The 12,079-nt window shown below is 50.5% G+C and overlaps 1 protein-coding gene across 2 annotated transcripts in view; it reads left to right on the forward strand.

The window, feature by feature from the left end:
• The window catches only part of PASK (PAS domain containing serine/threonine kinase), a 38,460-nt gene that overhangs the window by 3,523 nt on the left and 22,858 nt on the right, over positions 1-12,079 (forward strand). For both annotated transcript variants that reach the window (XM_029224453.1, XM_029224454.1), the window contains exons 2-6: positions 6,245-6,501; positions 8,241-8,473; positions 9,140-9,310; positions 10,027-10,167; positions 10,671-10,805. In XM_029224453.1, the coding sequence (XP_029080286.1) occupies positions 6,279-6,501; positions 8,241-8,473; positions 9,140-9,310; positions 10,027-10,167; positions 10,671-10,805 (903 nt within the window). In that variant the 5' untranslated portion in view covers positions 6,245-6,278. The remainder of the gene's footprint in view (positions 1-6,244; positions 6,502-8,240; positions 8,474-9,139; positions 9,311-10,026; positions 10,168-10,670; positions 10,806-12,079) is intronic.

The raw sequence follows: 12,079 nt of genomic DNA on the forward strand, positions 1-12,079 counted from the left end.
AATTTTGTATCCTGTAACCTTACTGAATTCACTTGTTAGTTTTAATAGTTTTTTGGTGGGATCTTTAAGGTTTTTAATATATAGTGTCATGTCATCTGCAAATAGTGACAATTTTAATTCTTCCGTTCCAGTTTGAATACTTTTTGTTTCTTTTTCTTGTCTGATTGCTTAGGCTTGGACTTCTAATACTATGTTGAATAAAAGTGGTGAGAGTAGGCATCCTTGTCTTCTTCCCAATCTTAGATGAAAAGCTTTCAACTTTTCACCATTGAGTATGACATTAGGTGTGGTTTTGTCATATATGACCTTTATTATGTTGAGGTATATTCCCAGTATACCCACTTTGTTAAAATTTTTTGTCATAAATGGAAATTGGATTTTGTCAGATGTTTTTTCTGCATCTATTAAGATGATTGTAGGATTTTTATCTTTTGTCTTGTTAATGTGTATCATGTTGATTGATCTGCAGGTACTGAACCACCCTTGCATCTCTGGGATAAATCTCACCTGCTCATGGTGTATGATCCTTTCAATGTATTGTTGAATTCAGTTTGCTGGTATTTTGTTGAGGATTTTTGCATCTGTGTTTGTCAGGGATATTGGCCTGTGGTTGTTTTTGTAGTGTCTTTGTCTGGTTTTGGTATCAGGGTAATGCTGGCCTTGTAGAATGAATTTGGGAGTGATTCTTGCTTTTCAATTTTTTGGAGTAGTTTGAAGAAGATAGGTATTGACTCTTCTTGGTAGAATTCACCTGTGAAGCCATCTGGTCCTGGTGTTTTGTTTGTTGGGAGTGTTCTGATTACTGATGCAGTTTCACTACCAGTAATCAGTCTGTACAGATTTCTATTTCTTCCTGATTCAGTCACTTGGAACATTGTATGTTTCTAGGAATTTATCCCTTTCTTCTAGATTGTCCAATTTGTTGGTGTATAATTTTTTATAGTAATCTCTTATGGTCCCTTTGTATTTCTGTGGTGTCAGTTGTAACTCCTGTTTCATTTCTGAGTTTATTTATCTGTACCCTCTCTTTTTTTTTTCCTTGATGAATGTGGCTAAAGGTTTATAAGTTTTGTTTAATCTTTTGAAAGAACCAGCTCTTAGTTTCATTGATCTTGTTAATTTTTTATCTCTGTTTCCACTCTGATCTTTATTATTTCTTTCCTTCTACTAACTTTGGGCTTTGTTCTTCTTATTCTGTTTCCTTTAGGTGTAATGTTAGATTGTTTATTTAAGATTTTTCTTGTTTGTTGAGGTAAACGTGAATTACTATAATCTTCCCTCTTGGAACTGCTTTTGCTGTGTCCCATAGATTTTGGCTCATTGTGTTTCTGTTTTCATTTGTCTTGAGGTTTTTTTTTTTTCCTTTCATTTCCTCTTTGATTCCTTTATTGATCCATTGGTTGTTAAGTAGGCTGTTTAGCCTCCACATGTTTGTGTTTTTCCATTTTTTTTCTTGTAATTAATTTTTCATTTCATGATGTTGTGGTCAGAAAAGATGCTTGATATGATTTCAGTCTTCTTAAATTTACTGAGGTTGTTTGTGGCCTTTCATGTGATCTATCCTGGAGAATGTTCCATGTGCACTTGAAAAGAATGCGTATTGTGCTGTTTTTGGATGAAGTGTTCTCCATATGTCTATTAAGTCAGTCTGATCTAATGTGTCATTTAAGGCCAGAGTTTCCTTACTGATTTTCTGTCTGGATGATCTGTCCATTGATGTGACTGGGGGTGTTAAAGTCCTCTGCTGTTATTATGTTACCGCCTATTTATCTCCCTTTATGTCTGTTAATATTTGCTTTATGTATTTAGGTACTCCTAGGTTGGGTGTATATATATTTACAAGTGTTATATTCTCCTGTTGGATTGAGTCACTTTATCATTTTGTAATGCCCTTCTTTGCCTCTTGTTACAGTCTTTGTTTTAAAGTTTATCTTATCTGATATAAGTATTTCTACCCTAGCTTTCTTTTATTTCCATTTGCATGAAATACCTTTTTCTTGCTCCTTCACTTCTGTCTGTGAGTGTCTTTAGATCTGGAGTGAGTCTCTTGTAGGCAGCATATATATGGATCTTGTTTTTTCATTCATTCAGCCACTTTATGTGTTTTGATTGGAGCATTTGGTCCATTTACATTTAAAATAATTATTCATAGGTATGTACTTATTGCCATTTTGTTAATTGTTTTCTGATTGTTTTTGTAGTGCTTCTCTGTTTCTTTTCTCTTCTCTTGCTCTCTCACCTTGTGATTTTTGTGACTATCTTTAGTGTTACGTTTCAATTTCTTTCTTTCTGTTTATGTATTATAGGGTGTTTTGTTTGTGATTGTCATGAGATTCATATATAACAACCTATATGTATATGTGATTATTTTAAGTTGATAGTTGCTTAAGTTCAAGTGCATTCTAAAAGCCCTACATTTTATTCCCTCCCCATACCACATTTTATGTTACTGATGTCATATTTCACATCTTTTATTTTGTGTATCCCTTAACTACTTATAGGTATAGGTGATTTTACTACTTCTGTCTTTCAACCTTTCTACTAGCTTTATAAGTGGTTGATCCACTGCCTTTTCTATGTTTGCCTTTACCACTGGGATTTTTTTTCTTTCACAGTTTAAAAATGTCTAGTTGTGACCTTTTCTCTTCTGTTTAGGGAAGTCCCTGTAACATTTCTGTAAGGCTGGTTTAGTGGTGCTGAACTTGCTTAGCTTTTGCTTGTCTGTAAAACTCCTTATCTCTCCTTCAAATCTGAATGTTAGCCTTGCCAAGTAGAGTATTCTCGGTTGTAGGTTTTTTCCTTTCATCACTTTGAATATATGGTGCTGCTCCCTTCTGGCCTGCAGAATTTCTGCTGAAAAGTCACCTGATGGTCTTCTGGGAATTCCTTTGTATGTAACCAATGGTTTTTCTCTTGCTGCTTTTAAGATTTTCTATTTATCTTTAACTTTTGACATTTTAATTACAGTGTGTCTTTTAATTACAGTGTGTACCTCTTTGTGTTCATCTTTTTTGGGGCTTTCTATGCTTCCTGGACCTGGATGTCTGTTTCCTTCCCCAGGTTGAAGAATTTTTCTGCTATTATTTTTTCAAATAAGTTCTCTGCCCTTTCTCTCTCCCTTCTCTTTCTGGAACCCCTCTAATTTGAATGTTAGTATGCTTGTAGTTGTTCCAGAGGTCCCTGAAACTATTCTCATTTTTATTAATTCTTTTTTATTTTTTCTGTTCAGCTTGGGTGATTTCTACTACTCTGTCTTCCAGATCACTGATCTGTTCCTCTGTCATCTAATCTACTGTTGATTCCTTCTAGTGTATTTTTTCATTTATTGTATTCTTTAGTTCTGATTGGTTCTTCTGTATATTTTCTAACTCTTTGTTGAACCTCTCACTGTGCTCATCCATTCTCCTCCTGAATCCTGTGGGCATCTTTATGATCATTACCTTGGAGTCTTTTATCAGGTGGATTACTCATATCCATTTAGTCCTTTCTCTGAGGTTTTTCATTTGGAATATATTCCTCTGTCTCTTCATTTTGCTAATCTTTATTTCTTTGTTTTAGGTAGGTTGTTTATGTCTCCCAGCCTTGGAGAAGTGGCCTTATGTGAGAGGTGTCCTGTGGGACTCAGCAGCACACTCCCCTCTGGCCACCAGAGCCAGCTGCTTCAGGGGTGCTCCCTGTGTGGGCTGCGTGCGCCCTTCTTTTGTGGTGGGGCCCGCTGCTGTGGGTGTGCTGCTGTGTGGAACTGGGCCCCAGCCCAGCTGCTTGTGAGGCCCAGCCACGTGAAGTGGCTGTGAGCACACTGGTGGGATGGACAGAGCACCTGGTGCTACTAGGCTAGAGGGAGGATTCCAAAATTGTACCCACCAGCCCTGGTGTCAGCACTGTGGAACACAATCACAGAAATGGCTGCAGCCAGTGTCCCAGTCCCCAGGGTGAGCCGCAGCTGCCCCTGCCTTTCCAGGAGGCTCTCTAAGATCAACAAGTGGGTTGACCCAGGCTCCTTTGAAACCACTGCCTCTGTGCTGGATTTCAGAGTGTGTGAGAGTCTGTGCACAACCTTTAAGAGCAAAATCTCTGTTTCCTACAACCTTCCAGTTCTACTGAACTTAAGCTCTACTGGTTTAAAAAAAAAAAAATTTCTGGGCTTCCCTGGTGGCGCAGTGGTTGGGAGTCCGCCTGCCGATGCAGGGGACACGGGTTCCTGCCCCGGTCCGGGAAGATCCCACATGCCGTGGAGCGGCTGGGCCCGTGAGCCATGGCTGCTGGGCCTGCGCGTCCGGAGCCTGTGCTCCGCGACGGGAGAGGCCACAACAGTGAGAGGCCTGCGTACCGCAAAAAAAAAAAAAAAAAAAATTAATTTCTGAAAAGCTGGTTTGATTCTTTCAATATCTTCCTAGTTATTTTGAGAAACTCTTGTTTGCTCACTTTAGTGAGCAAAAGACTCCATCTTTTATATTTTTAAACACATTTGCAGTTATTTCGACCATTTAGTCTTCTTGTGTAAATGACTTTGTTGTTTGATTTTTCTGCAGACTTTCACTCATGGTATTTTGTTTTCTTATCTGTTTAATTGAAAGAGAGCATATTTGGTTAATCTTAATCTTTGGAAAATCTCAGGCCTTTCTTTAGGATGCTTTGTTTCTGAGAGGATTGCTTTTGCCAGGATCTTGGGGGTGCTACTGAATTAGGGCCACACTGCCCCGCTTCAAGGGTCCCTGGCTTCTTTCAGGAGTCTAAGGGTAACTATCTTGTCTCTTGAGGTGACTCACTCTCCCAGTTCTGGTTTCATCTCATGTGTATTGTTTTTACCTTTTGGAAGTTTCTCCTACTTTCAGGTAGCTCACAGATGCCATGGCAACCATATTCTTGGTGAGACCTAGTTGTTCTAAAATGCAAGGGCCACAAAGAGTTATCCAGTCCACTATATTCTTAGTCTTATTTTTTTTCTAGAACTTTTGTCTTTTGTTCTTTAATTCATCTGGAACTAATTTTTGCACATGGAAAGTCATAGGGATGCAATTTTGCCCCAAACTAATTATTCTAATTCCATTTAAAACTAGCAGATCACAGTTATTAAGCACTTACAGTATGCCAGCCCCAACTTAGGTCTCTGAATCCTCACAAGAGTATTATGAGGTGTGGATTATTGTTAATCACATTTTACACATGAGGAAACTGGCACCGGAAGGTCAGGTGCCTGTCCAGGGCTTCGCCGAGCTGGGGAACACGCTGGCGGTGTCCTACTGCTCTTCACTGTGTGCCAGTGTCCCTTCGGTCTGTTTCTGAAATTGACTTTGTTCTATTGGCTATTTTTGTTCCTCTACCTGCAATGACCTTTGTTTATGTAGCTCTGTGGCGTGTTTTGATGTCATGATCCTTCCACACAGGTCTTAGTGGGACCTCCAGTTTTCCCTCTGTCTAGGGGGCCCCCCATACCACCGAGGTCAGCGCGCAGCCCAGGTGGGCATTGCCAGGCCCTAATGTTAACATCTGAGGGACCTGGGGCATGAGCGTACCAGAGACCCCACATTGCTGTCAGTGTATGCAAAATGATAGATCAGCCCACAAACTGTTCACTGTGAAAGGCACTGCCCTCCTACCCTGACGAATCTTTATGATGACTTTGAAGCCAGGGTGGGATGCGTGGGTTGGGCTTCCTTAGGTTTCTTTGCTGTAATGTGGTGGCATGGGAAGGGACAGCTGCCAGGTCCATCCTGTGTTGGGAGGCCTGCTGTTGAAGCTTGGTCTCCCTCTGCCTTCTTATCGTTGGAGCAGGGCTGCTCCTCGGCCTGTCCTTGGGTCGGTGGGTGCTGTAATATGGGAGGACTGATGAGGGGAAGAGGCCGGTGCAGGTCTGGAGAGTGGGCTCCAGGCCCTCTGGCCGGGAGCTCTGGGTTCCGCATGCCCAGAAGGTAATCCAGAAGTGGGGTGTAGGCTCTAGGGGCACGTCGCCCTGGCCCTGGCCTCCTCCTTCATCAAGGCCCCTGGCCTGGGCCTCCTGGCGGTGGATCTGTACTGTAGTGCAAAGTGTCCTTCACGGCTCCTTCCCGCTCTGTTCTGGTTTTCCCCCCTTTCCTTCTCTCTTTCTCATCCCTTCCTATGCACTTCTCTCCGTCCGACTATCCTTGCTTCGTAGGCTCTGACCCAGGATGGCTCTTGGGCGCCTGTGAGTCTTTTGGGGCTGAGCTGAGCTCAGCCTTGTGAAGAATTAGTTGGCTAAGCTGCCTTTGTTCTTGCCTTGCAGACGCTGATCCGTTCACTTCATTTTCCGGTGGACGATGGTCCCGCTGGCCCACCAGCTCCCGATGGAGGACAGCGGCTCCATGGCCTCAGAAGAGGACCGCCGGGGCCAGGGCGAGAGCCTCTCCCTGGCAGCGCCGCCAGAGAGCCCTGCCGCGCAGACCGCCTCCGAGCCCAGCAAGTCCTGGTCCTTGGCCCACAGACAGCCGAGCAGAAGGAACGGGCTGTCGAAGCTCTGCCAGAGCAGGATGGCGCTGTCCGGTAAGCAGCCCTTCTTATCGCCAGTGGCGTCCGCCTTGCGTATGAAGGTGGGGGCCACGCTTGGCTCCACTCAGGGGCTCTGCTCCTGCAGAGAAAAGGCCTTCGTTTCAGGCGATGCCGGCAGGACCCTCTCCTGCCACGTTTGTTCTGCTGTGATTCTTGTGCAGGAAACTCCTTTTCAGGCGGCGGTTGGAATTGGCCTGTGGTCCAGGGTCGGGGTTTCTCGCTCCGGGGTGTGTGAGACGGCCGGGCTGGGCCGGGTGGGCTGCGCGAGCCAGACACAGTTTTATTCACTGGGTTTGGCGCATGCTGGCCGACCGTGCCCAGGCTCCTGCTTTCCTCCCGGATGCAGGCAGGTTAGACGGGCTTGCGGGCAGCAGTGCCCGGGGTTGGCCGAGAAGTGGGAGGTGCCACTGCCCCCCCTTCCTTATTTCTCTGCATCAGCTGGTGCCTGCGGGGCCCAGACCCAGCCAGGAGGAAGGCGCTGCTCTGCCTCGGTGGCTTATCGTCGGAGGGTGTACCTGGGCATCGGCAGGTGCTTGTTGGGGGTGGGAGGCCCGGACCGCGGGGAAGCCTGTTAGGACGACGGGGAGGTAGCTGGAGCTGGGGGAAAGGGCTGCAGGGTAAGCGGGGCATCTGGTCTCCGGGAGAGGGCAGGAGGATCTGGAGGGGCCAGCTGTGCTCAGGAGGTAGATGCTGTGGCGGTGGCCTCGCTGGTCTGTGAGGCGGGCAGGTGCCCCGGGAGTGAGGGCTCCAGCCGGGGGCGCTGGCTGGGGAGGGGTGGGAGGAAGAGGCAGAGCTGGCGCCTCAGTGCTTGTCCTGAGGCCCGAAGGTGTTTGGATTGAGCTTGGCACTGGCTGCCTGGGAAGAGGAGGCCCGGGACAGATGACCGTGTGGTTTCTAGCCTCAAAGGATGGTCAGGGTGGGCCCGCTGACTGGGAAAGCCAGGCGTCCTCTCTGAGGGCCCAGAGCGGAGAGCAGGAAAGAGTCCTGTTCGCTTGTTTGCTTTCTGAGCTGCTGGAAGGATGGAGTTGATATTCACTGAGCTGGGAAAGGGGGGAGCTGGCAGCTGGAGCCCAAGGGCCATCAGCACACGTCTATGTGAAGTGTATATAAAGCCACCAGGGATGGTTGGAGGTTCTGAGGCTGAGCCTGGGGTCCTGCAGTGTTGAGAGGTGAGAAGGTGGAGGGCAGAGTGTGCCCTGCTGAGGGCAGGCAGTTTGGGAGGAGGGGAGCGGCCCTCCCGGCCCAGCACTGCTGAGGCGTGGGGAGAGGGGGGCGAGGCCTGGGAGTTGACCGCTGGGACTTGGGAGCCGCTGGCGATGTTGCCGAGAACTGACTTTCTGGAGCTGCGGTGGGGAGTGAGCCTGTGGGTGAAGGAGGAGGGAGACCCAGCACGGGTGGTGAGACAGCAGGGAGCTCTGGGGTCTGGGAGACTCCACAGGGACGGGTGAGGGGTAGCAGCCAGAGGGACTGTGGGTCTTGGACCGATGGACATGGGAGCATGCCCCTGGGAGGGGCGGGTGGGAAGGGACTTCAGAGGGTTGTTTGCACAGTGTTGAGGTCCTTTGTGCTTCTGTGTGGTGGTTGTCTAGGTGGCCCCTGGGGAACGTTCAGATGCACAACCCTGCAGGTCAATTTCATCCTTGGACCCTTTTGCAGGAGCTAGAGGTGGGGACTGTGTGTTTTGTGTGTTTCAGCCACACAAGGTTTAAAGTGTCCCTTCCTTTGCTTTCCAGAAGACAGATGGAGCTCCTACTGTCTGTCGTCATTGGCTGCCCAAAATATTTGCACAAGCAAATCGCACTGGCTGGCTGCGCCTGTGCAGGCGGACCTGGCAGGGTCCCTGGGCAGCACGTCCTGTTGCTCCCTGCTGCAGGGCTTGTCCTCAGGGTGGTCCACACCTCCACTCCCGGCCCCTGTGTGCAACCCCAGCAAGGCCGTGTTCACCGTGGACGCCAAGACCACAGAGGTATGTGCTTCGGTTTGCGACCCAGCCGTGAGTTTGGGGTCTGTGCCTTCAACCTATAACCTCAAACAGAGGCACTTGAGTGTTTTGGGTGCAATGAGAAAAGGGGCTGGTTCTACCTACATAGTAGCAAAAGAGAGAGGACTTTGGAAACCTACCTCCGTGTTAATCAGTTGAAACATTGAATCCTCTCATCAAGGCAGAGATTCAAGGAAAGGGAAGCAGCACGTTACCTATTCATGCTTTTGCTCAAGCACTGGCTCAACTAAAATAGGCCTGGATATTCAGTGTTTGAATTAAATGCATTTGCATCATGCACGTTTGTGTGCAAAGAACTGAGACTGTCAGGCGGGCAGGCCGTGGGGCGTGCATCCCCGTCTCTCCGGCCTGGTCTTCACGACGTGGTGTGTGCATCTCGGCGGGTGAAGGGTGGGTCGTTTCAGTCTCAGTGCCGTTGCTGCACTGGCCGGTGGTCATTCTTGTTTCCATGCGGTTGAGACGCCGGATGACCCGGGGCGGCTCTGCTGGGAGCTCGACGGCCGCGGGACGTGGCGGGAAGGACAGGTCACTGGGCTGTCCCCGCACCACCTCCTCGCTGCCTTCCCCTCGGCTGTCCGGGAGCCAGAGGAGCTGCTGGTGACGCGGGTGCCCTCCTCTCTGCGACCTCAGATCCTGGTGGCCAGCGACAGAGCCTGCCGGCTCCTGGGGTACAGCAGCCACGACCTGATTGGCCAGAAGCTCACACAGTTCTTCCTGAAGCCGGATTCCGATGTGGCGCGGGCCCTCAGTGAGGAGCACGTGGAGGCCGACGGCCACGCTGCTGTCGTGTTCGGCACGGTGGTGAGTGTGGGCCTCTCGACTGCCGGTGGTCACTGCCGGCGCCGTCCTGCCCTCAACCTTGGCATGGGGAGCACCTGGGGCGGCGGGGGGAGGCCGTGTGGGAACAGAGACGGTACTGCTGCTGGCCTGGCGCGTCCCCGGTACTCCTGCGTCGGGAGGAGCCTTGACTGCCTTGCAAGCCTGCAGGGCCCACACCAAGTTCCCGAGGAGTCGCACGGTTCTGTTGTCTCCCATCCACATCTCCACGCCCTGCTTGTTTGGTGGTCTTGGAGGGGCTGGCATGGCTGCAGGGTTTCCCTGGAGCTTTGAGCCTTCCTGTGTGTGTCCAAGCTGGACATTGATGGGCTGATCTGCATGTTAGATGCTGAGCCCTGAGCCTCAGGCACCAAAACAAGTTAGATAGGACCAACTACATCCAGAAAATTACCCGTCCACGAGATGACTACCTAGAAGAAAATTCAGACGTTCAGCATGTATTGGTGTCTGTTCTTTAAGAAATTATAGACACCGCTCTTTCCCCTGCTTTGTTACCATGAGGCTGAGGATGGAAAAAACCTACTCTTCGATAGATCATTCATTCACTCAGAGACTGTAAGGTTAGGTGTCAGAAGCCTTGTTTGTACTTTAGTTTATTTCCAAAACGTGAGGCAGGTGAGCAGCGGCCAGGAACGCCCACGTGCCAGGTTCTGGCCGGGTCTGAGCCCCTCTGCCCCCAGGTGGACGTCGTGAGCCGCAGTGGGGAGCAGATCCCGGTGTCCGTGTGGATGCAGAGGGTGAAGCAGGAGCACAGCCTCTGCTGCGTGGTCGTGCTGGAGCCCGTGGAGAGGGTCTCGGCCTGGGTGGCTTTCCAGAGCAACGTGAGTCTGTTTCTCAGCTGCGTGTCGCCTCCCCACCGGGGCCTTCGGGCAGAAAGAGGACATGGGGTTCTGGGGGGTTGGCCCCCGGTAGCCCCCTGACAACCTGTGTGGAACCCAGTCTCCCTGTGGCCCCGTTCCCTCACCTGTAAAATTGGGATATAATCCTGACACTCACAGGATTGTTTCAACACTTCAATAAAGCGATAACACGTACATCTGTCGAGTGGTGGCTGAGGTGCAGACGGCCCTCAGAGGCGAGCGTGGGTGTGGTTGCAGTATGGGCTTCTGCGGGTGCCTGGAGAGATGCGTGTTTCGGTCCGCCCGGCAGAAGGAGGAAGACGGCGTTCTTTGTGCCGCTGCGCTTTGTGGGGGTCGGGTTGTGGGGGAGAGGTAGCACCGATAGCCTTGCCTTCAACTTGAAGACACAGAAGTTCGGTGAGGTTTAAAGCTGACGCGCAAGAAACTTTGATTACAGGGTTTAAAATGCTGGCTTTTCCTCCAAGGGAACCGTGACGTCCTGTGATGGTCTCTTTGCCCACCTGCATGGATTCACATCTGGGGAGGAAGTGGTCGGGCAGCGCATCACAGACCTTATCCCTTCTGTGCAGCTCCCTCCACCTGGCGAGCACATCCCCAAGGTAGGACCCCCGACCACCTGCGCTGCCTGGCCGTGGCTGGGGCCCCGTGGCCGCTGGAGTCTCTATCTGATGAGCATCAAGTTCTTAGACCCAAACCCCTGGCCTGCAGATGGAGGCCGGGCTTCCCGAGAGTAGGAGTGGCCCGTGCATGGACACGACGGGACGGGTTCCATTTAGAGGTGTCTGGGCTCTGCAGTCTTGACGCAGGCTCAGAGCCTCCGTGGCTCCCTGACTGACTGCTCCTGCCCCTTGGCCCTCTCCCTGGAGCTCCTGCTGGGGTCTCTTTATTGAGAGGTCTGGGGGCTGAGAGGAGCAGGGGGAATTGGCAGGTGGCAGGTCTCCCCCCAAGGCAGGACTGCAGGTCAGATAGAGGCGGGTCAGTCGGCAGCTTTGGGGGCAGTGGAGCTTTGAGGCTGAAGGTTCTCTTTTCGTCTGGGTCCTCCCAGTTCCAGGTGCTCCGTTTACCAACTAGCACGCAGCCCTCACACAAGCAATCACGTTGCTGGGAATTCACCTGATGTCACATCCCAGTGACCGGCAGGGTCAGCCGGATGGTCGATTTGGGGCTGAAGTCGGCTCTGCTGCTGCAAGAAATAGCAGATTCTTTCGGGACACCTGTAGGCACTCCCTGGCTGTCCCACTGGCCTTAGGCTAAGAGCTGAGCCCTCTGAGGTGGTGCTTTGCTATTTTTAGGCTTTCCAGCTCAATTGGAAACCTCTCCCCCGTACCTTATTCTCTTTACGTCCTTTATTCTGTTCTAAAGCAGTGGGACCGCTTGGACCCCAAAGCTCTGGAGCATCAGTTGGTGCGACCACTTTCGGGGACTATTTGGCAGCCTCTTATGCTTAACTGAACGTAAGCAAACGTCTGCCCACCCCAGGCACGTGGCCACAAGAGGTGTGTGCCAGGACGGCAAGCGCCCTCCCAGCAGCCCCACACTGGAGCCGCCTGACACCCCCAGCAGCAAGTGGAGACAGACACCCTGCCCCCTCTTTCCTCAGGGCTCCCTGGGGCCTGGGGTCTGGCCTGCACCCTTACCACGGGGAGCCTGGGGTCTTGAGTTCTGCCCCTGGTCAGGGTGCTGTGCTGATGCAGTGGGAGCTCCCCGCCATTCAGGCCTCGGGCCTCTGCAGGTCTTGTGTCTTGCGGGTGGACCCTGAGAAGGGGGCAGGCGGTATGGAGTGAGGGGTAGACATGAGGCCTGGGCCAGCTTGCCGTCTTGGGACCAGGAAGGGAGCTGACTCAGAAAGCCTCTGGTTAGAGGCTGCACCGTC

Source organism: Monodon monoceros, unplaced genomic scaffold (genome assembly GCF_005190385.1).
Source record: "Monodon monoceros isolate NGI ecotype Baffin Bay Population unplaced genomic scaffold, NGI_Narwhal_1 Super_Scaffold_16, whole genome shotgun sequence".
Taxonomy (NCBI): domain Eukaryota; kingdom Metazoa; phylum Chordata; class Mammalia; order Artiodactyla; family Monodontidae; genus Monodon; species Monodon monoceros.